We start from the raw sequence: 24654 nt of genomic DNA, 5'->3' as shown, positions 1-24654 counted from the left end.
TTAATGAAGACAGGGTGGGGCGGGGTGAATGCAAAGACATCTACTGAAGAGACCCCTGTTAGTGCTCACACAAAGTAATCTGCCAGTCTTCTGTTTCCCCCCTCGGCCCATTTCTCCTTCATTTCTCTACCTCTCTGCCTTAGTTTGTTTTTTATCAACTTTTTCCCTTCTTCAACTCATGAATGAATTATCTTTCTTAGCCTTAGTCTCCTTTTTCTGCTCAACTCTGCAGTTTTTTTAACACATTTCTATCCGTACATCTCCTTAGTTTCATCTCTGCCTCTTCTTCTCTATCTGCAGTGCCTCCCTGCTTCCCCTCATTTGTAACTACTTTCCCTTCCTCCTCCTGCTTCCTTTTACAAACTGGCATCATCCTGAGGTTCTGCTCAGGATGTGGTCTATCAATCTCAGTCTGCCACTGAGAAGCAGCAATGCAACAAAAGCAGCAACAGTAGTGATAGTAATACTACATTCTCCTGTCTTACATCTCTCATGTACAGCTTCTCCCAGGGGGGCCATTCACACTGACTTATTGTGGCAGCTCAAATGCTCAAACTTACAGAACAGGAATCCTACCCTTTATCATCCTAGAATTCCAAAGTATCCGTTTCTGAAGTATGGAGCGGGCTGGAGAGGTCGCCCGGTGGTGAGTGATGGAGGTGGTGCAAATAAGGCTAAGAGTCAGCAGATACATCTATTGTCAGCTGTGATCAGTTTGTGTAATTTGAGACAGTTTGTCTCCTTTCGATGTCAACAAATCTGGAAACACTATGTGAAGAAGCCCTCTGGGAAAATAACCACGTGTGTTGTGACAGAGATCTATAAGACTGCTTAAGTTATCATGAGGGAAAAAACAACTGGGTGAGACAAACATGTTATTCAGCAGAAAACTTAAGACATTTATTTTTAAATACTTTTTTCCTATTCAAAAAAGATCCTCTATGTAAACTTTGAAGCTCTCTGCTGGACACATATACAGGTGTTATTCCACATTACTTTTGACCATGCTCTCAGAGATGAGGCAAAGTGTTAAGATATCAGATTCTATAATGATCTATGGATCTATGGGGTCTATGGACTCAAATATGATATATGAGGAGCTGAATGACATTTTTACTGCACATGATGACAGTATTTGTATTATGAGGTTATTATAATGTCATGTTCAGAACATACATACACAATCTTGTGTTTTCTGAGCCATAAGGACCACGAGTTTGTAGCAAAACTGAGGTTAAATTATGCAGTGGTCTTGATTCCACCATTGTTATTTGTGTCTGAGACTGTCTTTTTCAAGGAGCTGGAAAAGGTGGAGAAAACCATATCCATTGAGTCACTGCACAGTGCACACTGATCTCTACTCAATGTGTTTACCAGAAAGGCATCAAAGAACAACTGATAACAAACCTGTTGTAAAGTGTATCTAAGGATAGAGCTCTAACTATGAATAGTTGAGTAAATTCTAATGGAAACTGAGTGGAAGGGGACTTGCTTTAATATCTTCTTCCATTGCATTTCAAACACAGTTTCAAAACTGTGAAATAAGGATAAAAGCTGAGAAGCTATTGAAAACCAGGGCAGAGCATGGCAGGAGGGCTGAGTATGTATCACAGTGCAGTTATGCAGATTCCCGTAAACAAAGTGCAAATTGTTTGAGGTTTAATTAACATTTTTGAAAATCATTTAATCTGAAGTAACCCTATTCGACATCTGCTAAACAGATGCTGGTGCTTAGAGAGCCCAGTTCCAACTCTGTCCTTGTCACTTCGCACTACCAACACACATAATGTGATGCTCAGCAGCACTGTGGTAAAAAAAACAATCTACCTGCTAAATTATGAGTAAACTTGTTCCTTGTCATCTACTGTATGCAGCACACCAGCTCCTGGCTCTCTTTTACCCTTGTGTTTCTAGCTAATGTCCAATTTTTAGGATGTGCCAAAGAATAAACAAATCGGAAAAACAAACCAAAAATCCCTGATCATCTGTTACAGCACGTTGAGTCACACCCAGCCTTGCAGAGACATTAGAAGCGTTTTCATTTATATTAGTATAAGCAGATCTGATTGTCATCATGGAAACACTGTGATGCCTTCCGGATTAGAGTCAGTGTTGATGAAGGCAGGGTTTGGTCCTAACATGAAAACAAACATCTCACTCACACTCATACATTTGTGGATGAAAATATCTAACCCTAATACACACCAAATCCAAGCAATCAAATAAACACACAGTCTCACAGCAACCCATGATCCAAGACTAACACAAACATCTCTCTTTACAGTTTACTGGCAAACCTTGTTCTTGGCAGATGACTACTTTGCTAAAAAACTGCAATACTGCAAATCAAGCTGTTATTTATTCCCAACCTTTCACAGTATGAGTGAATGACAATGTCATATTGTCCAAAAAGGCTGAGAAATCGAATCTTCAACAAACAAGTGTGGAAATTGGAAAGTTTAACTTAGTGCTATACAATGAGATACTGATCAATAAACATTCAAAAATGTTACCATTTACAGTAGATCCTTATGATCAGAACACAACCTGCTGCTTGATTAAACACATTCCTGAGGGAACACGTTATAACACAAATTTTAATCATAAATATATAACGAATTGGGTACACTGGGTACAGCACTTTAGAGCTTATCCAAATCATATATTTGTTTGGTTGCACAACATAATGAAAAGAAACAGAACAATTTGTTCTTCACTACAATTTTATTGGATATTTGGAGCTTTGTATAACTGTACTTTATTTTCAAAGGGCCTGGCCTAGTTCCTGTTGGAACACATGGTGAGCTAGGATACGAGACAAAATTACACACCACCAAAGAAAGTGTGTACATTTTGTGATGTGTACTACAGAGTCTATGTGGTTTCTTTAAAATATGATAAAATCTGCCAAATAGGGTGAAGTCATTGTGGTTGTTTCCATTGCAGCTCCACCTGTTTCAAGAATTTCCCTGAAACAAGTGGCAATATCTTGAAATAAAGCAGAATACGATGAATTACATCACTGGTTTGATGTTTTTTGCTTTTCGCATTACAGAAAGTAAGGGAGTCCAGATCCTTGTTATTTTGAAGTGATACAATATGGGTAATTTACTGAGCTCTGATGCACGAGTAGGGAGTTGGTGAAAAGAACAAATGAAATGTTTTAGCAATCATCAGAGGCTACGCAACTAAGAGTTATATATGATTTGAATTGAACCAATGACTGATGAAAGGTCAGACAGTGTAACATTTGTCATTGACTGGTATAATCTATTACTAATAATTAACAATTAAATTACATAAATATAGGGTCTAAGAGGGTTTGAAGAACTACTTTAAGTTTGATGCTTGCTTCGGGGTGTTCAGTTGATTACAATTCACCTCAGCAAAATCTGGAACATAACATTTTATGGTTTTGCACCTGTAATACACATAAGCACGTCAGTCTGTCTTGTACTCACCTTCAACCCGAGGCCCTGACTTGATGTTCAGACTTCCTGTCATGGCTGACACTGACACTGTCACGCTGGGCCTCTTTGGATGAGACTCTGTCTCCATGACAATAACAATCTGGGCAGTGTGGATAGAGACCTTATTGAAGGTCAACGCCAGGCTCCTGATGTTGGTGGTTTTTCCCAGCGCTGAGGCCTGATGGTGAGGGTCTGATTGAGAGAGAACGAGTCTGGGCAGCATCCTTGTAGGAGAGGAATGAGGTGTGGAGGAAGCAGACTGTTGATGACCGGAGGTATCCCACACATGGTTTGGCAGTACTTTTTTCAGGTAGGCTTTGGCCTGCTCCAGCTTCGCCAGGGTAGGATTGATTTTCAGGGGGCGTGATAGCTCTATGTTCAGCTCAGCTTTGGAGACAGAAAGAAAGGAAGACAAATCATTTAAAAAAAGAAGGGAGGCATGAAAGGGTGAAGACAAGAAACAAAATCTAAATGATCACTGATGGATTTTGTAAAATTTTGTATAGGCAGTTTCTGATCCAGCTCTAATATTACAAAAATGCCGATCCTGTGTATTAGGGTCTGAATAATAAAGAACAAGGGGGAGAATGAAACAAAAAACTAAAACATGTAACTAAAACAACTTTACTGTTAGAGGAAAAAAACAAGGCCTCATGACGGAGATACACAGAAAAGGACATACACTTTTCTTTGCTCTCTGAAGGGTTCTGTGTGTTTGAGAATGGGAAATAAATATCTTAAGATTTTTTATGTTCAGCAATCTAGTGACAAAATGTTGTCTTTTTCTGTGCTAAAGCGAGACTCCTTTACTATGTTAAACTCATTAAAAAAGTTAATTTATTCACTGTTGGCAGGGGTCTTTGCTGAAGCCAGGCTTCATCATCGCACCGGGGCAAGATCTATTGCCACCTACCCTACGAGACGTTACCATGCAGCCATGGTAACGTCTCGTAAATCAACCTGTCAACTCTTCTCTCCTCTTCTAACCTGAACCTGTTGGATACCAACTTGGTCAAGTCTCAATCTCTTTCTCCTTCTTATATGAACACGCACAATTACTGGCTGTCTCACTGAGATATCTTAACATTACATTCCAGAGCAAAAGAGACAATTTTATTCATTCCAGCCCCATAAGTCCAAGACTTGTCAGCATCCCCTGTTCTACCTCTCCCTCACTCTGATGCAGTACAGCCTTCAAACACTTGCCTGGAATTTACATGATCCCATTTTTCCACTTGGTCATGATGATGGGAGAAGGAAGCAGCTGAAAAACAACAGCAGCTGTTTTTCATGGTCTCATAAAGAAGCCAGTGTTTAGAGACTTTTCAGGGGGTTTAAGCCTCCTGTCTGTCTCCTTCCCAGGTATGAGCAGCGGATGACATGACCAGGAGAGCTGCCAGGAGAGGCCCGCACACACGCATACATGTCTCCACGAGTTCAGAGGGGCGGCTGTGGCCGAGGGGTAGAGTGGTCGTCCTCCAACCTGAAGGTCGGCGGTTCGATCCCCAGTCTGACCCATCTGCATGCCGAAGTAACCTCGGGCAAGATGCTGAATCCTGAATGGCCCCCCATAGAATAACAAAGTGCTGCGAATAGATGCACTGTATTAATGTGTGTGTGAATGGGTGTATGTAAAACTGTACTGTAAAGCGCTTTGAGTGTCATCAAGACTAGAAAAGCGCTATATAAATACAAAACCATTTACCATTACCTTGGCTTACATTCATTTCCTGGAGACCTACTTTAACATTCACTATAGTAACTACTTGTCTAGTCGTAACCCTTACCCTAATATAAACATGAACCCTAACCTAAACCAAACCGTTAAACATGTCTTCACATTCAAATTTAAGGATTTGAGTTATGTTATGGGGACTTGCTTTTTGTCCACATAAATGTGTTCACAGATTTAGGTCCCAACAACATGAGAAATTCCTGGACCATAAATTCACACACACACTCCAACACTTTCTGCCCTCAATGTTTTCTTTTCTTTTTATTTGATCCAGTAGAAATAAGACCCTTGGTCAAATAGAATGATGGCTGGTGAGGGGAGCTGGAGGAAAGATGGAAAGGTGGATTTCATTGTGCAATGAAGCTTATCATTTCCACTTGACTTATCACCAGGAAATGTTCCAGTCGTTGAATAAATACCGTGTATGCAGCTGTTCATCCAGGTTCCTCTGCTCGCCTCCAACGTTCTTTCATTCTTTCATCCTCTTCCCTCTCTGTTTCATGTAACCCGTCTTTCTGCTTCCTCTGTCCTATATTTTTACTATTACTCCATCCCCCAAACTCAACAGCCCCTCCCTGATCTGTAATCACATAAAGCTGTCTCCGATCACCCACTCAGGGCCAGTGATGGGGCCTGGGCTTTGCCTGGCTCTCCGCAAAGGGAGACCTGGTCCTGATTATCAATTGTTCCTCTTCCCAAAATCTATTTCTGCCATCAGCGTGAAAAAAAACATCCTGCACAGCAGACCCCAGCTCTGGAGTGTTAACCCCTCAGCACCTTGGAATAATCCATTTTTAACTTTTAATCCAAAGTTATTTCAACACTCAACCAATATTTAACTATTCATCAGTCTCTACAGGATGTCTTGATCTTAGCAACTAATATAAATTCAACCAGCTTTGCAGTGTTTGTGTATTTTTCCTCCCATAGTCTCTCTGTCTCTCTCTCTCTCTCTTGCAGGTATCTGTGATTCCAGAGCTGCAGAAACTCTGACAACAAAATGTACTATTATTACTATTATATCAATCAATCAATCAATCAAATTTTATTTGTATAGCCCATATTCACAAATTACAATTCGTCTCATAGGGCTTGAACAGGGTGAGACATCCCCTGTCCTTAACCCTCAGCAAGAGTAAGGAAAAACTACTAAAAACCCTTTTAACAGGGTAAAAATACGTAGAAACCTCAGAGAGAGCCACATGCGAGGGATCCCTCTCCCAGGACGGACAGAAGTCTCTAGCAGCATTTGATGAGGGTAAACATCCCGAAGAACAACCCCAACATGACATGCCAAGCAGTTCCGCTGCAATCACAGTCCATGGTCAGCAACCAGCAGGACCACGATCCACCATCAAGACCAGAACACCACTCCAGTCCTCAGTCACCGTCCACCGACTATATGAATTGTTGTTGCATCATTATATAATATATATTTAGTAGTCCGGCTTAAACCTGATGGTGCAAAACTGTTCCTGATCTCTCTCCCCCTCTCCTCACCACCCCATTTTTCTCCACTCACCCCAACCGGTCGAGGCAGATGTTGCCCACATTGAGCCTGGTTCTGCTAGATGTTTCTTTTCAGTTAATTAGGGAGTTTTTTCTCTCCACAGTCGCCAAAGTGCTGCTCATTGTAGGAACTTTTGGGTTTGAATCATAGCTTTTTTTGTAAATTTGACCAATCATTGTACTTAACACACATTGTTTTCTAGTTTAGACTACTGCAACTCCCTCTTCACTTGCACCACTCACGCATCAATAGCCAGACTTCAGTTGGTACAAAATGCTGCTATGAGGCTTTCACCAAAAAAAGGCACAGCCTTGCCCCTGCAAGAGATAGGGGTCGGCTGCTCCGGCCTTTTACAGGTGACCAGGCATTTACAGTTGTAGCTCCCAAACTTTGGGTTAGAGTTAGACAGCCTTCCCCAATCCATCAGATCTGCTGAATCTGTGGTTATTCTTAAGCAGGTGCTGAAAACTCATTTCTTTAGCCTTTTTATTAATTTTATTTATTTATTTTCGTATCTATAGTTAGTTTTGTATGCATGGTTATATGTTTATATGTATGTATGTATGTATGTATGTATGTATGTATGTATGTATGTATGTATGTATGCATGGATGGATGGATGGATGGATGGATGGATGGATGGATAAAGTCATGTGTACCTTATCTTGCTTGTGTGTGCTTTACCTGGTATGTGAAGCACTCTGTAAGTGTGTGTTTTAAAAAGAGCATCACAAATAAATGATTATTATTTATTACTTTCAAGCTAGATTCACCAGTTGTAGCAGTCTTCAACTTTGGAGGAGGTTTACCAGAGCACCTTTAACTGTACCAGGGAGGGTGATTAGCATAATTAAGTCTGGATGGCAAATTACTCTTCCTGGTTAAAAGGTGGCAGAGTGAGCTGCTACGCGGAGAGACTGACACACAGACACAGACAGATAGACAGAGATACGCAGAGAGATGGGAGCGGAGATGCCACCAGAAAAGGACATGTGCTGGGCGATTCAAGCTATGTCGGAATTGTTTCTGTAATAAAATTATGAGACCGTTTAGCGGATATCGTCTGGTTTTGGTGGGAGGACCCATGGTTCTGATGAAGATGCAGTTGTTTGAAACAACCCTCTTATGTTTACCGACTAAAATAACTGCAAGAGACCGTGCAAGGACACTCTCCCTCTCTAAATATTGTTGTCCTACAATATTTTGGTGGAACACAAATGATAATTAACACCTGACAGCTGACATGAATTCTTTGGACTGTTTATGCTGATAAAATTCCCTATACTGCAGCTACAACACTTCTATTAATGACATTCCAATAACAGGGTTGGGTTATGCAAACTGCTGCCAACAGATGTCTGACATCATCTTTCCCACATTTCTAATTGTTTAAAAAATGGTTCAGATTAAAAAATATATTAATGGCATAAAGTAAGTTCACAGAGCTGCAGAAATAGAGGAACACCGAATCAGTTTATGACAAATCTTTCCATCAAAAGATTTGTCTGTTGCCTGAAAGTATTTAACTGACATTTATAGTTTACAGCTAGTTCATTAAATCCCGCTTCCAATAACTTGACCTCAGGCATAAATGCTTTATTTCAACTAATTAGGACATTTATCCATTCATAATTTAATTTAATTTAAAGATTAACAAATAATTTAAATCTAAATGTATTCCACTTATATGTTTATGACACTAAGTACATGTATCTGGATTTTAAGTTTTGTGAACTCTCCATGGAGAACCCTGGAGATGAAGAGGGCCACAGCATCTGTATAGCTATCCCTTGTCTGTATCCAACAACCAGTGGAGCACATCTTTGCAGAATTCAAATATAATCTCATCACTGCATTATATGGCCATATGTAAAGTTCATCCAAGTCATGTCCTTTTCTGATTCAAGACAGCCTTACCGTGATGTTCCATGGGGTGTCACTATCCAGGCAAAGGAGCCATAAAAAGAAGAAACTCAAAACTCAAAACAGGAAAATAATATAAAAAAAACCAGAAACTATTTACAAGCCATGATAGACTTCTTTTTTTGGAAGACTAAGCTGCAAAATACTGTATTTATGGATCAAGATCAATCATAAAGACTTGAAATATACTGCCACACCTCTTTGAGACTGTAGCATATAGCTGAAAATACCTGGAACAAAATTGTTTTTCTGTTATGGCTTGAAATGGCAATTAAAGACAAAAAAATATATAATATCAATAATTGAAAGAAATTTGGTACATTCATTGCCCAGCTATAGTACATTAAAGGAGGGCTTTACCAACAGTGGCAGTCACACACAAGTGTTTTTATTGGAATAAAATCTTTGTTTCAGCTTTGAGACTTTATGTGTTTAAAGAAGATTGTCAGAGGAAGGCCTGTGCAAGGAGCAAGCATCAAGACTGGAGGTTAAGAGGTGGAGTTGGTGTTCATATCAGACCTTAATGTGAACAGGCTGGGGGAAATCATAGACTAGCCCTTCTCAGGTGTCAGCCTCTATTAGCACTGCAGAAAGTGGGACATCAAGGTCTGACAGAGGCACATACACACACATATATAACTCTGCAAAGTGGTGAGGGAGATCAACTATGCTTACAGGTTACTGTGCCTTTTTGGCAAGGTCATACATGACGCCAACCCCACTTTGAACCTAGTGTCGGTAATGTGCGTGTGTGCAAACACCACAAACATGACTTGACTCTTGACAGGAGAGAGCCTGTGTCAGAAACAGGTGGCATAGTGTAAAATTACACAAGGTCCACAATGGTATCTGTGGATGTCTGAAGTACCAATCATTTTTTAGGTATATCTGCAGAATCCCACTGTCACAAACAAGCCTCATATCAAGTAAGGCCAGTGACATGGACTGCAAACGCCATCTGATTCAAATTAGAGTGGTTCTGGACGGTTCGAAGGGGCACAGGCTTGTATACAGTAACTGACAACATTTCTACAAACCCATAGCTTGACGGGAACCAGGGACACGGGAGAGTAATGGTTCCAATTTGTTCGAGCTAATCTATCACCTGCTGCTTCTCTGCAGAGGGCATGAATGATCTCTCATCTCCAAGTGGTAGCAGTTACCTCTGGACTTGTTCAATGACCCTCGCTCAGACTGGAACTGAGTAAGAAAAATGAAAATTAAGTATGTGTATGAATGTTTGCGTGTTCACTGGTCAATCACTGAACCCTGTTCATGTTGGAAAAAACTAACCCAGCCTAGCCTTCTTTTATAAATGAGCTGGTCAAACCTTGAACACTCCTGGTTCTGAAAAAATGCTGGCTTCCCATCTGCACGTGAATAAGCAGTGAATATGTAAATCTGTGTGTATGTAATGAGCAGCTGCTGCGTGAGGGTCAATGCTGAAACACCATTGAATTCACAGTGCACATGGAAAAAGTGTTTCCCACTCAGCATCCTTGGGAGGGCAGCTTTGATTGGTCTTGCAAAATAAATGCTTCTGAAATTGCGAGCATATTGCTGTAAACACACAGCAATACGTGGCCTCACGGCGGTCTGCTCTCTGTTTGCGCCTCAGTGAAATAAATCAAATGTGAAGCAGTGTTGAATCAAAGTAGAGCTGCCAGACATGATACATACACATCACAGCGAAAGACACTTATAAAGACTTGCACATGAAAATAATGCATATCTAAAAAATAAAACAGACATATAAATAAAACACTGCACATTTTCCTCCTAATCCCATCATCAGCCATGCTTTTTCCTTTCAATATTTTTTGTTTCATATTTAAAATTAGTGTAACTAAACAATTAAACTGAGTAGAGGAAACAAAACATGTCTTACCAGGTCAAGACATTTACTGACATTCTTTCTAATGGCAATGACGCTTTACTACTAAGACTGGCAAACATTTCCGCCTAAAAAAGGATTCATGTTTATTTCCATGTACTGACTAAGCAACAGCAATGAGTGTAGTCCATAACAATCAGAAACAATGCACAAATACTCCTTCTCTTTGTAACTTCTTTCTTTGCTCCTCCATCCGTGAGGAAGATAGTTATCTACAAAAGAGTCATCTAACCTAACAACACACGGTTGTGTGTGCGTGTGTGTGTGTGGGGGTAAAAGGGGACCAGTAGCATGTGTGGTCACTTCCAGATATTTCCAGCAGAGCCTGACCTGGTGACCTCCCAGTGAGTCTGGATTATGTGTGAGTCATTTGGGAGAATGCTGTTGTATGTGTGTGCATGGAGGGAGTATGAGTGTGAGGTACAGGGGCAGCTCGGCTCTTTACTAGTTCAAGGGAAACACGTGACTGTAATTGCAGTTGGGATCTGTGCCTCAAATTCATACAGGAATCACAAATAACCTCAGCCGATTGTGATTCATCTTTAAAGATATAACAGGCAGTGATCCTCTTAATAAACCATATCAAGTTGCAAAAGCAACTCTGGGTCTGTAAAATTCTCATGGATAAATATACCAAGTAATGTAAAATCTATTTAAACATTCTGAGTCTATGGAAACAATATTAGACTTACTGCTGTTTGTCTTTCTTGCACCTCTCCAAGGGGAGGTCAGAGTTCAGTATATAAATGGTCTGTATTTAATATATTAATGATATACTCATTATATTGAAGGAAAGTCTCTCTACTCACTATACCAACAAGCCTCTCCTGAACAGTGAATTCCAATAAGAGAGAACTTAAATATAATTTACCGTACACGATGGAAACCTGATGGGACTGTAAGTTATTAATGCTTCGCTGGATGGTTACGATTATTGTTATTTGGCTGCCTGCATCATCTGGAATGAGCACAGCGGTAGATGGACATTGCTAGTGTGAGGTAGCATTGTGTGATTGCTGTGGTGTACAGAGAGCTACATTGTGTTGTGTGAGTCCATGAGGACAGAGCAGCTGAGGGCTTTCTGCTGACAGCACGGATATGTGTAGGCGAGGGGGCTACTCGTGTCCAGCCTGGAGCTCCTTCTTGTAAACATGGACAGTATGTGTTCATGATTGGATGCATGTGGAAGACAGACCTTATGTCAAAGTGTATTCCTAGTTGAGTGTTAGTGTGTATGCATCTGCAACATCTGGCCCGCTGGATTCAGGGAGCTGAACTGAAGGATGTCTTGTGCCTACACACACTCCATGAAATCCTCAAATGAATAAGAAGGTTGTGCACTCGAATTGTAGCCCACTCACACTTTTATTCCTTGCAGTTCTGTTTGGATAAAATGTCAGCCACACCCTTAGGTGAGCAACCTTAAAGCTACTCATATGGATATCATATCAGTCTAAAAATAGAGAGAGACCAGACCCTGTGAAAGGCATTCTGGATGTCTGATGTTTCCCACACACTTAAATCAACAGCTTGTAGTCTGCTATTAATAGTGACAAATATTAGCCATATCCATGACCTCCAGTAGAAAACACCTGTAATATCATTAAGAATGCCAATATTGTGCACATGTCAACGGAAATGTTAATGTGAGTGTACAGAAGTTGTATCAAACACTAGTGAGTGTGTGTGTGTACGCCAGCGTGTATCTGTCTGTGTGTGTGTGATCCCCACCTGGTCCATTGAGGAAATCTTTGATCTGGAGGCAGAGCAGTGGGGAAGGAATGCCCGTTTTACCATCTATTTCTCCTTCTACTGTCTGCAGCCAGAACACGTTGTAGTCAAGAGATTCTGGAAGAGTCTTTCCTGGGTCTGCATCAACATGAGATGGATGAAAAGATAAAGAGAAAAAGGAGGAGAGAAAGAGCACTGAGAAAGGAAGACAACATGAGAGATAAAACAAACTGTGCTGACATATTTAACGTTAAGAGAGTTTTCATTTACTAGTCTGCTATGTCTGTATAGGTTGGTATGATGGGTTGGTAGCAAAGTAACATTCCCTGTTTTTTTTTTAACAGAGCCAATATCTCAATGTGCTTCAGCTCACCAAGGCACTTGTAATCAGAAGTTACTCCTCTTAAGGCCACGTCAAACACAGACAGCTCCATCCTCTGCTTGCGGTGGTGGCAGCTGAGAAGAGCAGATGGTTGCATCACCTGGAGATACAGGAGAGGTTCTAACACCTGGTCCCCTGCCCCTCTTCTCCCTGGCTGCCTCACTATGGTCACACCCAGCGCCTGGCGCGCTGAAGAGCGACTGGGAGTGGTCAGACTATTCATGGAGAGCAGGCTGCCTCTCAGGAGCGGGGAGGCTGGCTGTGAGGTGTTGCTGTTGAAGATGTCCTCAGCTGTCAGGCCAGCAAGGGAATCCTGTGCAGCTGGAGCAGGTTCTGGAGTCGGCGATGCAGAGGCTTGAGGAGACTCAGACAGGATCTCAGGCTGGTTGAGGGCACTCTTTCCCACCTAAAGCAGATGGCGAAGAATTATTTGTCCATCTCAACTTGCCTGCATGTGGTAACAATATCCTCAGCAACTATATAATGTACAATAAACCCATGACGTTGAAAATGTGAACTTTTAATCCTGTATACACCAAGCCATTTGTCACATAAAAAAAACATTTTGCTGTTGTGTATGGAATGTATGCTAGTGAATGTCAGACAGGTCCAGGTACTGAATCACCTAACATCTTCTATGTTCCCCCAATTTTGTTTACCTTATGTCCAGCCTCATTTTTCTCCAGTGAGCTGGGGCTGTCTGATGATGAGGGAATGACCTTTGAAGAACTGGAGCAATAAGTCATTATAGACAGCCTACTAGCCGTGAGAAAGATGTCAAAAGGGATGAAGCTGAGGTTCTTGGTGATGGTGGACTTGTGGGAGGGCCTAGCGATACAGTGGTGGCTGGCCCCACTCTGCTGCTCTATTTGGACGATGCGGATGTGAGCACTGTCGCTGCCAAAGCCGCTGTCCTTCCCAGTTCCGCTGTGACGTGATGAGATGTCAACAGCCGTCGCAGGGTCACGACTGCCATGCTTCTTCTCATGTCGACTACCCTGTACACAAATACAATGAGAGGTATAAAGATATGTTCACATTGAAGTCAATTGAAGACGAGTTTGGGGTCCTCATTGTAAAAGATAGTGCTAGCTTTGTAGACTAAGGGCTAAATGTCTAGGTTATAGGAGCAAATGGTGATTTGTAATAACAACCAAAGTGAAGACAAGGCAGAATGACAAGAAGGCCCCACGTTTTTGTGTTTCTAGTCAAATGTGTGTCAATTGTGTCTAATATTAATACTTATCAATATGCTAAGCTGTGTGCTATTGAAACATCAATGCAGTCATATACACAAAGAGAGCGGCTACCTGTGTAACTTAACAAACAGCTAAACATGTGCAACATCTTTTTTAATACAATCCATTCACAATTTGCATTAATTAAAACTTATCTCAAACCCAACCAAAATGGTTTGTGAGGATTACAGAAAGGTGTAGGAGGCCTCAAACAAATGGATGAAAAGATTCTGTTCTCTTTTTTGGGGGAAAATTTGTTTCTTGTTGGATCTAGGCTTTACAAGAGAACACAAATCAAACTACAACTTTTTGAGCACATTAAAGCCCTCAAAAAGCAAATAAGTTTAATCGGAAAAAAATAATAATAATAATAATAATAATAATAATAATAATAATAATCATTTCAATTTCAATAGGGCCTCCCACCGATTTCGGTGCTCGGGCCCTAATAACTTGCTTGGTTGAGACCATGGACAAATTGACCAAAGAGGGAGAGCATCACATAACAACAGACTTTAAAGGCATGTTCTGGGACTTTTTCTGTGGCCTAAAAATAATTTTGCACTTCTTGCAATATTGGACATTTCTTTAGAAAAGAGCCTTACCCCATCGAATCAAATTGTTTCATGCACTGACTGTGGCATTGTGTATAAAGCAGCTGAGATTTTCTGCTTGACTCCAACTAACGGATATCGGGAGACTTTCAGCCGTTGTGGCAATAAAAAGCTCAAGGCTATAAAAAAGCTGTTACTGATTCCCATTGGAGGGCAATGAGACAAACATTTGAAAATAAAAACAATAAAAATATAAAAATTATTATTATTACTGGATATTTTTATCCGGAACTGACACATAAGGGTAATAAATTATTGGGTATGGAAGATTCTTTGTAGATTCTAAGAAGTGGCCACTTCAAACCAACCCCACAAAAGGCAGAAGAGAAAACATGGAAAAAGTGAAGAAGGCACATTTACAATTTGAACAGTTCCTGATTGCTCTAATCACTTTTGACAGGTGCACCATGAAGAAACTTGGGAGTATATTCATCATCATCATGTCCAATAACATATCAAACAATTTTCTCTTGCATGTTAATCGATAAAGTTTAATTTCCTTAAGCGGCCTTTTGCAAAAAAATATTTTGATAAATATTTTTTTTATCAAATTATGTTCTTTAAAAGAACCAAGGTGTGTCCTATTCTGTCCCACCATTGTCTGCTCCAAACGGCACATGGTAGCTATTATAACATGTTCTCTCAGATACCCCCTCTCTTTCTCTACATCACTCCCTCCCACCCGCTACATGAGAATTTAAAATGTATATTATTGCTGTGGTAGAGATAGTGTTTCAAGACCTCTAGGCAAATACTAAACCCACTGGCAGGACATTAGACAGAATACTAGACTTATTCGATATTTCCTATTCTAAACAGTGTCATCAAAGGCTAAGAACAAGAGCCATATAAAACACAGCAGCATGCCTGCCCGCCTGCCTGTTCTGTTCGGCCAGCCTCATGTTCGGGGATTCTATAGAATCAGCTCTGCTAGATTCTTCTCCTTTCCCTGGCCTAATGAGGACAGGATGTGTGCACTCCTTTTCTGTAGAAATGTAAGATTTTCCAAGCAATGGGGAGGGGAAAGAAGGCAGAAAAGAGCCTGGACCTGTCTCCATGTGTGTTGTGTTAAGCGGGTGAAACTTGTATTGAGGTAAGGAGGTATTTCAAAAAGGTACTTGGCAAAGGAAAAATGACCACTCCAAGGAGCGCCCCACGTTGAAAGGGACAAATAAGCTGCTGTGCAGCTGGGAAAGAGCAAGCGCCAGGAGAAACTGCCAGATACTCTTTACGCTTCTCTGTCTCTTTCCCAAGCTGAGGCTGTACACATGCATTTACAATTACAGCAAATACCACGTCTTTTTTTTTAACCACCACTACTAAGAGAGTGCCCCCTAAGCAAATTTTTTGGTCTATTTTTAGATGTCCTTACAAGTGGAATGAGGGATAATAGGGAGCACAAATGGGGGGTGCAGAAGAAAAGAGACAGTACCCAGCACACAATGGTCCATATAGTTTGAATCAACACATGCGAACAATGCATTCACAGACATGTACACATAAACAATGCAATCTTTCTCCGGACTTGGTTGATCGTCATCATGAACGTGCGACTACACACACATACACACAACCCCCCCAGCCCCACTCAGCCAGTCATGAAGTCATCCCCTCAGTCCCTAGGCAGAAAATACTGGAAAATGGAGGATAATGCCCAAAGTGTGAAACCATAAGTCTCCCAAGTGCCAATCATATCAGAGCGTATCTGTACGACTTCTGACCCCTATTTCTGTCAGTGTAACTCAGAACAGCTTGGCTAGAGGAAGGCTAATATGTGGAAGCAAATGTCACATCATCCAAATGCCACCCGTTTACAGTTTTGGCTCGCTAGTTGAATATGACAACATAGCTTTTACATCTGAATAACACATATGCAGTTGATTGTTTCCAGATGAATGAAAAGTAGGTTGCGATTCAGGTTCAGAGATCAGGAAACATGAAAATCAGAATGTTTTAAGACAGTAGGGAAATCCATGATAATCGGTAGGAAAAAATATAATAAATACAGTCCTCGTAGCAAAGGTGACTATCATTCATTTCAAAACGGTCCATTTAAAAACCACATATCCCTGATGAAGTCTGAATACAGTCCAAGTATGTACAAAATGTTAGCAGCCTGCACAAGTTCACTTAAGGGGCACAAAATAAAGTAGAATGGGCATAAAAAAGACTGGTAACTATATAAGGGTAACACAAAAGACTTCAGAGCTAATTTTGAAAAATATTTCTGCCACTAGCATGACATGCCATTGAATGTGATATGAATAAGAATGAACTGCATTTGAAGGGCATCGAAGAAAACACAAATGCAGAAACAAAATATATAAATATGCAGACCTTTTTTTAAATAGTTAAATGTCTGATAGTGACATAATCAAAGTATTGGTGAAAAGAAAGGTTGGCTGAGTGACATTAAGAAGTTTGTTAATTGGTGGAGATGGGTCAAAGCATCAACTATTGACACTATTACAGAATTAAAGAGTTGTTAAAGAAGTATGTGGGGACGGAGTTGTCATTGAGAGCCAGGAACATATTGTAGGCTAACTTGTAACAATGTCATGTTGTCTTCCAAAAAATAAAATAAATCAAAGCACGTGCATTACGTTTTAACTGGGGTTGTGGCTTTCAAATCATGGTGAAATATATGCTTGTTTTTAACTTTGACAGATGTGACAGTTACTGTAGAGAGAAAAAAGCTGCAATTAGTTGACATTTTTTAACCTAAATGAAACCAGTGGCAGAGCAGTTTGTTGTTCATGTTCTAAAATAGAAGACTCCTAGCACATTTACCCCGCATTCTCTCTGCTACTGTGGAATTTCCTTTGAAGAATAAGGTCAGATTACTTAATATCTTTTTTGACAGAACTATTCAGTTGTACCTTGACAACATCAGAGTTTACTGGTTACGCCCCTGCTGTGCTACCCACGATTTTGTTTACCAGAACCCTAAAGTTGATAGCAGGCCTTTGTGCCAGTGGAAGAAACCTCAAGTTATTTTCATCAAAAAAAGGCAAGATTTAGTTAATGAGATATCTGAGACTCTGTATAGATTTCAAAATTATTTAATATGACCTAGATAACTCTGATTCACACACTCTCAAAACAGTAGGTTGCCATCCGCTAATAAACTGAACAAAGAAGACGATTGTTGGGTGACAAACAACATAAAGGTAAAATAAGGAAAAGGAACATCAGCCTGGAGAATAAATAACACTCTGTCTAAGGGCAGTTTAAAAAAAAATTAATAAGAACTATCTTGAAATAAAGGAAATGAGTGCAATCGCTCCTTAAACCCTCCTGGATGGAGCAAAAGCCGATATCAGAGGTCTTTAAAAAGAGGACAAGTGAAATAAATTATAAAGTTGGAAATCAAAATGAAATAAATATAAATACAATTTCTAAAAATGTGAGGACTGCAAAGCAGCACTGAGCGGGCCCGAGCACATGTATTTTGAAGCGTTGCATCATTTTGCCTGAAAAAAATAAATAATGACTGAGGAAATATTGACACATAGAGCTTTTCAGGCTTGGACTCTGATTATGAGACAGAAGTTTGGTGGTGACAGGACAATGCACAGTGTAGTTATGACAACATCGTCTCCTTTGGCGAATGATTAACCTTCCCCGTACCTCAATGTTTACACGGTTTGAAGAAATGTCCAATTCTGAGAGAGAGAAAGAGACGTCACCTTTGCAAGACATAAATATTCCTTTGATCTTTGAACACCAACACTGCAGGAGTGGAGTTGTTTGTTTACGGCTCAGCATCAAAGGATTCATGTTCCAGATCATTGTGTTTTAATGGCGTGTAATCAAACTTTGACGCCACAGTCACACCGTGTGATGAAAAATCAATCTTTTAATAACTTTTTTATCTCCATCTTGTTGTGATGACACTGATCTCAATTTGAAGTTGATCTGATGAAAGCCCTGGTACAAGTATATCAAAGTAAAATTGTGGAATATGGCCAAAATGGCCACTAAATGAAAAATAGCAGGCTTCCTGTTGCGTTTTTCCAATTGCACCTGATACTTTTTTGTTTGTCTGGTCATGATACACCTGTTTATGGATTTTTGTAAAGATCGGTCAATGTCAACACGTTCCGGGGGTCTCGGGGGCACCATTGAGACCTTTTGCAACGCCTTTTGAAAATTCCTCCAGAATACATACATTTTCACCACTTTCTAACTTTCTGCAAATCTTGGTAAGAATTTGAGCATGTTAAAGCCCTCAAAAAGCCAATTTATTTGCCTGAATAATAATAATAATAAAAATAATCATTACAATTTTAATAGGGCCTCCCACTGTCAGTGCTCGGGCCCTAAATACCGCAACTTAATCAAAAAAATCATGGCAATAATAATTAACTGAATGCCATAAAGGCTGCAATTTATCCTTTCATTTTCTTGTGGAGAACAGAGGGGGGAAGACATTCATAATATGAAGTCACTGCTCTTTGTATGCCATAACAGTGGTCACAAAAAAGGGGCATCAAAGAAAGTCATTTAATACTTGCAACTTTGTTTCAATAACAAAGGCAACCTGCTATGCACTTTAACTGAACCACAACAAAGAAGCAATGGAAGGTCGCGACCCTAGAGCTTGCAAATGAATGCAGAGTGCTTCAGAGTGACTGTCAACTGTACTTTAAACAGTGTACACTGGGCGCCGAGCGGGGCCAGTTTAACAAGCTCTCTCTTCCCAGTAAAGTTGATTGGTGCGTTTACTCCTCCAGGGTTCAACAACATGTTTCTCAAAGGAGCATATGAGACAATATCCTACACATTCTGTCCTCTCTTCTCACACTGCAGGCCCCAAAGTAGCGTTCGCTGGTGCCTTTCTCCTTCTATCTGTGATTTGTTAAGGATTGAGAAATAACAATATGAGAATATTTGCCTAGCGTGGCAGAGACTCTTATTCCCATGATGCCACATGAAATATAGGGGAAAGCAAATATCCGATTGACAATAATAATCTATACATGTGTACATTCCAATAGCGCTGGGTCAGTTGGAACACTTTCCTTCCAGAAAAACCTACTCGAGGAGAAGTGAAGAGAGGACTGGATTTGACATGGCTGGTTCAAGAAATCAAAAATGCAGAGAATGTGAAAAGATTGAGTTAATGTGGTCCATTTGGGGAACTACACTATGCTGCTCAACAAAAACCTGGCTCTGGGATATGTGGTGGCCAAAGACTCTTTTTATAATTGATTGAACTTCAAAACCTGTTTTCTCCTTAGCCTGCACAGGACATTAGTTTACCTAGAAATATTTTGGGACAAAGAGAAAGCAGATTGCCATTGCTTAGTAGAGAAACTTTTGCAAGCAGAAACGTGTGCTCAACACGTTGAGTTTAATACCAAGATCTTCCCATTACCACAGTAGGCCCTCGAAAACGCTCGCCAAACCCACCATACCCTGCTCCTAAGCTAAGGTGGTCAAGAATGATTAAAAGGGTCTGACAGTCACCACCCAATAAGCTCAACTGGAGACTTATTGCAGCAATCACCCTCAACAGATCAACCAATCTAAAGCAAAACCCTGATTCAGATCCACCGTTTGGTTAGGGGTGACTGAGAGGTCACAAAGAAATTACCTCCTATCACTAAAAAAACACTTGCTGTTTGAATAAGCAGGATGCAATGTAGTTGCATTACTCATTGAGGGAAGTGTTTAAAAATGCGAGGAGACAATTCTTAGATTAATTCCACAATCGTGTTAGTGAAAACAAACACTGGGGAAAAGTGTCCTGACAACTATGATGTAACTATTCAGAAATGATACATAGACTTTCTCTGCTTGTCCAACATAATCTCTTGGCTGGAAAAGGATGCTGCTGAATGGACTTTATCACCAAATACTTCAATCATTAAAGATAAACAAAATATCAGCCATATGGTCAACAAAGTTGGGACAGTAAAAACATAAAATTTTATGATGAAGTTATCATTGGGCTGAGATCGAGAACTTGGAAGATTGAATATGGCTGATTAAAGGATGAATTGCCTCAGTACATGTAATAGGAAAATAGTATATTGAACTCTTTCTCTTAGATCCCTTGACAGCTGCAATCTGACTCCTAACAATTTATTCGGTCACTAATTAAATTAAGATGAAGGCCAGATGTAGAGAGAGGTGTAATCAGGCGACACCCTACAGCAAAAATGAAAGTGAATGAGAGACAGAAGCACCCTTGGGTCTGTCTTAATTTCTCTGACCCTGGCTTCCACGGCAGCAGAGTCATCATCAGACTTTCTTCCCTTGATCATCTCTCCTTTCTTTCCATGGGAATTGAGTAAAGAACAACTGGCTCTCATTAACTATCCCCATCCCTATTTAGCTTTGAGATTTGTGTGGGGGCTAATTTTTGAATTTGATAGACAGGTGTCAGTATTTACACATGCCAAGTGTCGATGAATTAGGTGGACTTGTCAATGGGATTTGAACGTTGTAGGTGTGTTTGTATGTGTGAACACTACTGTGAGAAAGAAAATGTGTATGTGTATGCTTTAGAGTATCATTTGTATTTGCATTTTAAAGTCAATTACATTTCTAGACTGTACTGCAAACAATGCTGACCTATATAATTCTACTCTATTTTGATCACTCTTTATATTTGTGGGTAAAGTGTGGCCAACAACTCACAAACATACACACAGAGAAAACATATTTGTAAGTCAAAAGGCTATTTTGCAGACTAATCATTAGGTTTCAGCCTGGCCCTCAAAATCCCTTATCCAAACTTTCAACTTAACATCATTAGCTTTGGCATTATGCTTTAAAAAAAACAAACAACAAAAGAGGCTTCAAACTACATTGTCTTCAGCATGGGCTTGGCGGTTTACCAAAGCAGACTTCTGAGCAGAGATGCATTTCATTAGGTCATGGAGTGCTCTCCTGAAACGCCTGCCTTCCTGAAACTGCCTGCACTGCCTGGCGGTCATGACTGCTTTCTGCGCTTTAGTAACAAGGTCATGGGGAAACAGCAACAGCAGGGAAAACAATGGTGACCTGAGGTGAGATGAGGCTGTTTGGAGCAGGACAGGGTGGGAGTAGCAGGGTTGACAAGGGCAGATGAACCCCAGGTGGTCGGCTGAGGACTGTGAGTGATGCTGTCATGATCAACCCACACCCTAGGGAGCCAGCACGTGCAAACACACACAAACGCGCTTAGCAGCATGCAGAAACCTATATAGGAATTTAGAAGTAAGTGCAAACACACACACACACCGCTGTGAACGTGTGCGTATGCACGAGATTGCACACTAATTCAAAGAGCGGTGTTAAGACAAGAGCAATCCTGGCTCTGTGTCTATTTGCAGAGCTGAAATTAGAAGAAGAGGAATGAAGTAATCTTCCTTTAATTTCTCCCTGGATGTGCTCCCAGGACCCAGTGAGACACAAGCTCTTATGTGCTGTAAGTAAGGTTCTCAAAGGAGAATGATGCAAGACCCCCTGTCCTCTCATCTGAGCCGGTAGGGCCTCAATAAGGGAAACACAAAGGACAAGCCAAAGAACAAATTAATACGAAATACAAAGAAGTTATCAAATAAAATTAAAAAAAAGTCAAGTTTACTACAAAAAACCCCAGAGGACAGCTGGACAAGAAACAACAACCTCAGGTGTTTAAAAGCTACATAAATTCGCCAATTCTACAAACAATGGTGGTAGTTAGGAGCAGAGTTTATCATGGAGGGAACAATTTACACATTTTAACCTCTAAAACGAAAAACATGTAATACCAACGATGTTATGCTGAAACCTAATAAAAAGTGTTGCAATATGTGACGACTCATTGATGATTCATCTTTGACATTTAAACAGACCAGTCAGATATGAGATCAGGTACACTTAATGAAATATCCAGTTTCGCTCTAACTGCACATCAAGCGTTGCCTAGACTTAATTTACATAGTTTGGATTTAGGGCAAGTCACAAGCCTTAAGCAGAAAAACACCATTCGTTTTTCACATATCTTTTCATGTAAAGCAGCTAGTAATCTTTAGTTCTTCAAACATGCATTTAAAGAAATAGTGACCCAGTACCTGATAATACCCAATTAATCTCTCGGTCTAAAATGCTTATCATGTCATTCAGATAAACAAATAAGCCATTTTTTCATTTTTTATCAGCATAAAGTACTTGCAAAAAAGCTTCTGCAACCATGGCAAATCTACCTATAGCCTGTAATGAAGTTGTCTTAGTGTAAATATTTGGTTTAATGGGCACAGTCCAAGATGAAGACTTAAGAGAAAAATCACAATGACGAAAAATAGCTACTGTACGCTAGTGTAGTCACATGCCGCACGCACGCACGCACACACATACACTTTTACTACACTATCCAAGTTACAGAGAAAGAACCCGATACTCTCCATCACCTGTTATTCTAGGTGGAATCTTGCTTATACAGGTGTAGTGAAATAAATCTGTTTCCTCTTTTCACCTCTTCAGACAAACACTCTGGGCTTCTCACTGACCCAAGTCTACTATGCTGTGTGTGCATACGTGACTGTACTAGCTGGCCTGGTGTGCCCTGCTTTTACTAGTCCCATGAGTCAATGACCCTATTTCCCTTGAGGGCAGAGAGAGTATTACTGACTCCTCCTTACCTGAGTCGACACCCGATCCCAGGGTTCACATTGGGGGCCCGCTCCCTCTACTCAAAGGCGCCATTTGTTTCAAGACTAATAGAATTCCAACCTTTGTGATGTTATCTGGAGTTTCACGCCAATTTCGCCAAAACTGATTGAGGACAGAGCAAATTCAGCTGCTACTGATCTCAAATAGACAGAGTGTCCAAGGGGCCAGTTTAAGAATGTGCCACGGTTAAGCTTTGAGAAGAAAGCTGGTTGTTGTGCGGGGGCTGAACAGCGAAGGTGAGTTGTTATGACTGGCTGTCAATTAGCAGTTGATTCTCACAGGAGGGTCAGTGAGACATGAACAAAGAAGACAGAAAAAAAAGATATGCTTTCATAACAAAAGAAGGGCAGCGAGATGAACACTGGCTATGAAAATATGTATGTTTAAGATAAGCTGAGACAACAACGCTTACTTACCCAACACGAGGCAGCCAAAATGGAAAAGGAGATGGCTATGAAAGGAGCGTTATTTATTATTACTCTTAGCAGCAACAGGGCAAATGAAAATACTGTTACGGAGGATGGAAAGGGGTCAGGGTGAAAGGGATCTGGCCCTCAGAGAGGGTTAATAGCTAGGCTGACTGGTTAAGAGCTGACCCCTCAGGAATGTCAGCTCCCACATTTATGGACAAATGCTTTACACAGAACCAGAAATCAAAGCAAACACCGGATTCAGACTTTCTGTTTCTCACTGTGTCATGTCTCATCTCCTTAGATATTTCTTGTACTAATTTTCACTTTTGCATTCTATTTTAATTGACCATCATCTCTCAAGCTGTCCTAATGTCTTACCCTCTCATCTAATGTCTCCCCATTTCTGTTAAACGGAGCACATAAAAGATACAAGGTTAAGAAAGAAAATTCAGGTTATTTTACTCTTACACAGACAAGCTTTACAACAACAGTATTGCTTTAATGTGCTATCGGCATTCTGGCTAATACTCCTACAGAATGAGAGTTAAAGTGTTATAAATATATATATATACAAAAAAAGAGCATAATAGGTTACTAAGCTTCCATTTTCACAGTGTAACATTAAATAGCAATTGGATGACAGACTGAGGTGCAAAAAGGTCTTCATTTGTTTCATAGGTTTTCTTATTTTATTCAGCAATGTGCCAAAAAGGTTAGTGCAGGGCCATCAGAGGTGTCTTTGCTGAACATGAATTCTAAAGTGTGGCTGTGTGGATGAACAAAAATCCGTGTGCAGCGTATTAGCATGTGACTCCAGCCTGTGTGCTTTCGTAGTGCAGTCGTTTAAGACGACACAAATGTAACAGTCGAGTAATATCAGAATACCTACACTACCAAATTCTATTGGTCTCTAGAGGAGGAACCATTTCCACTATCAGCTTAATAAATAACCAAGCAGCTCTGGATGAACTTAAACATGTCGAAGAAGGGGAAAAAATAGATGAATGAGAGAAAACAACAATGAGAATGGAAGGAGGATGGATGAGCACAAACATATGCAGGAGATTGAGAAGGATAGGCAAAGTGGGGGGCAAAAAG

General features: G+C 40.4%; 1 protein-coding gene across 3 annotated transcripts in view; it reads right to left on the bottom strand.

Annotated features, from left to right (window-relative positions):
* The window catches only part of LOC128448952 (intermembrane lipid transfer protein VPS13B), a 325941-nt gene that overhangs the window by 73568 nt on the left and 227719 nt on the right, over positions 1-24654 (bottom strand). For all 3 annotated transcript variants that reach the window (XM_053431840.1, XM_053431841.1, XM_053431839.1), the window contains exons 35-38: positions 13305-13643; positions 12637-13051; positions 12264-12401; positions 3462-3857 (exon numbers count right to left, since the gene is read on the bottom strand). In XM_053431840.1, coding sequence (XP_053287815.1) covers positions 3462-3857; positions 12264-12401; positions 12637-13051; positions 13305-13643 — 1288 coding nt within the window. The remainder of the gene's footprint in view (positions 1-3461; positions 3858-12263; positions 12402-12636; positions 13052-13304; positions 13644-24654) is intronic.

Source organism: Pleuronectes platessa, chromosome 10, assembly GCF_947347685.1.
Source record: "Pleuronectes platessa chromosome 10, fPlePla1.1, whole genome shotgun sequence".
Classification (NCBI taxonomy): domain Eukaryota; kingdom Metazoa; phylum Chordata; class Actinopteri; order Pleuronectiformes; family Pleuronectidae; genus Pleuronectes; species Pleuronectes platessa.
This window is presented reverse-complemented; position numbering and strand designations above follow the sequence as displayed.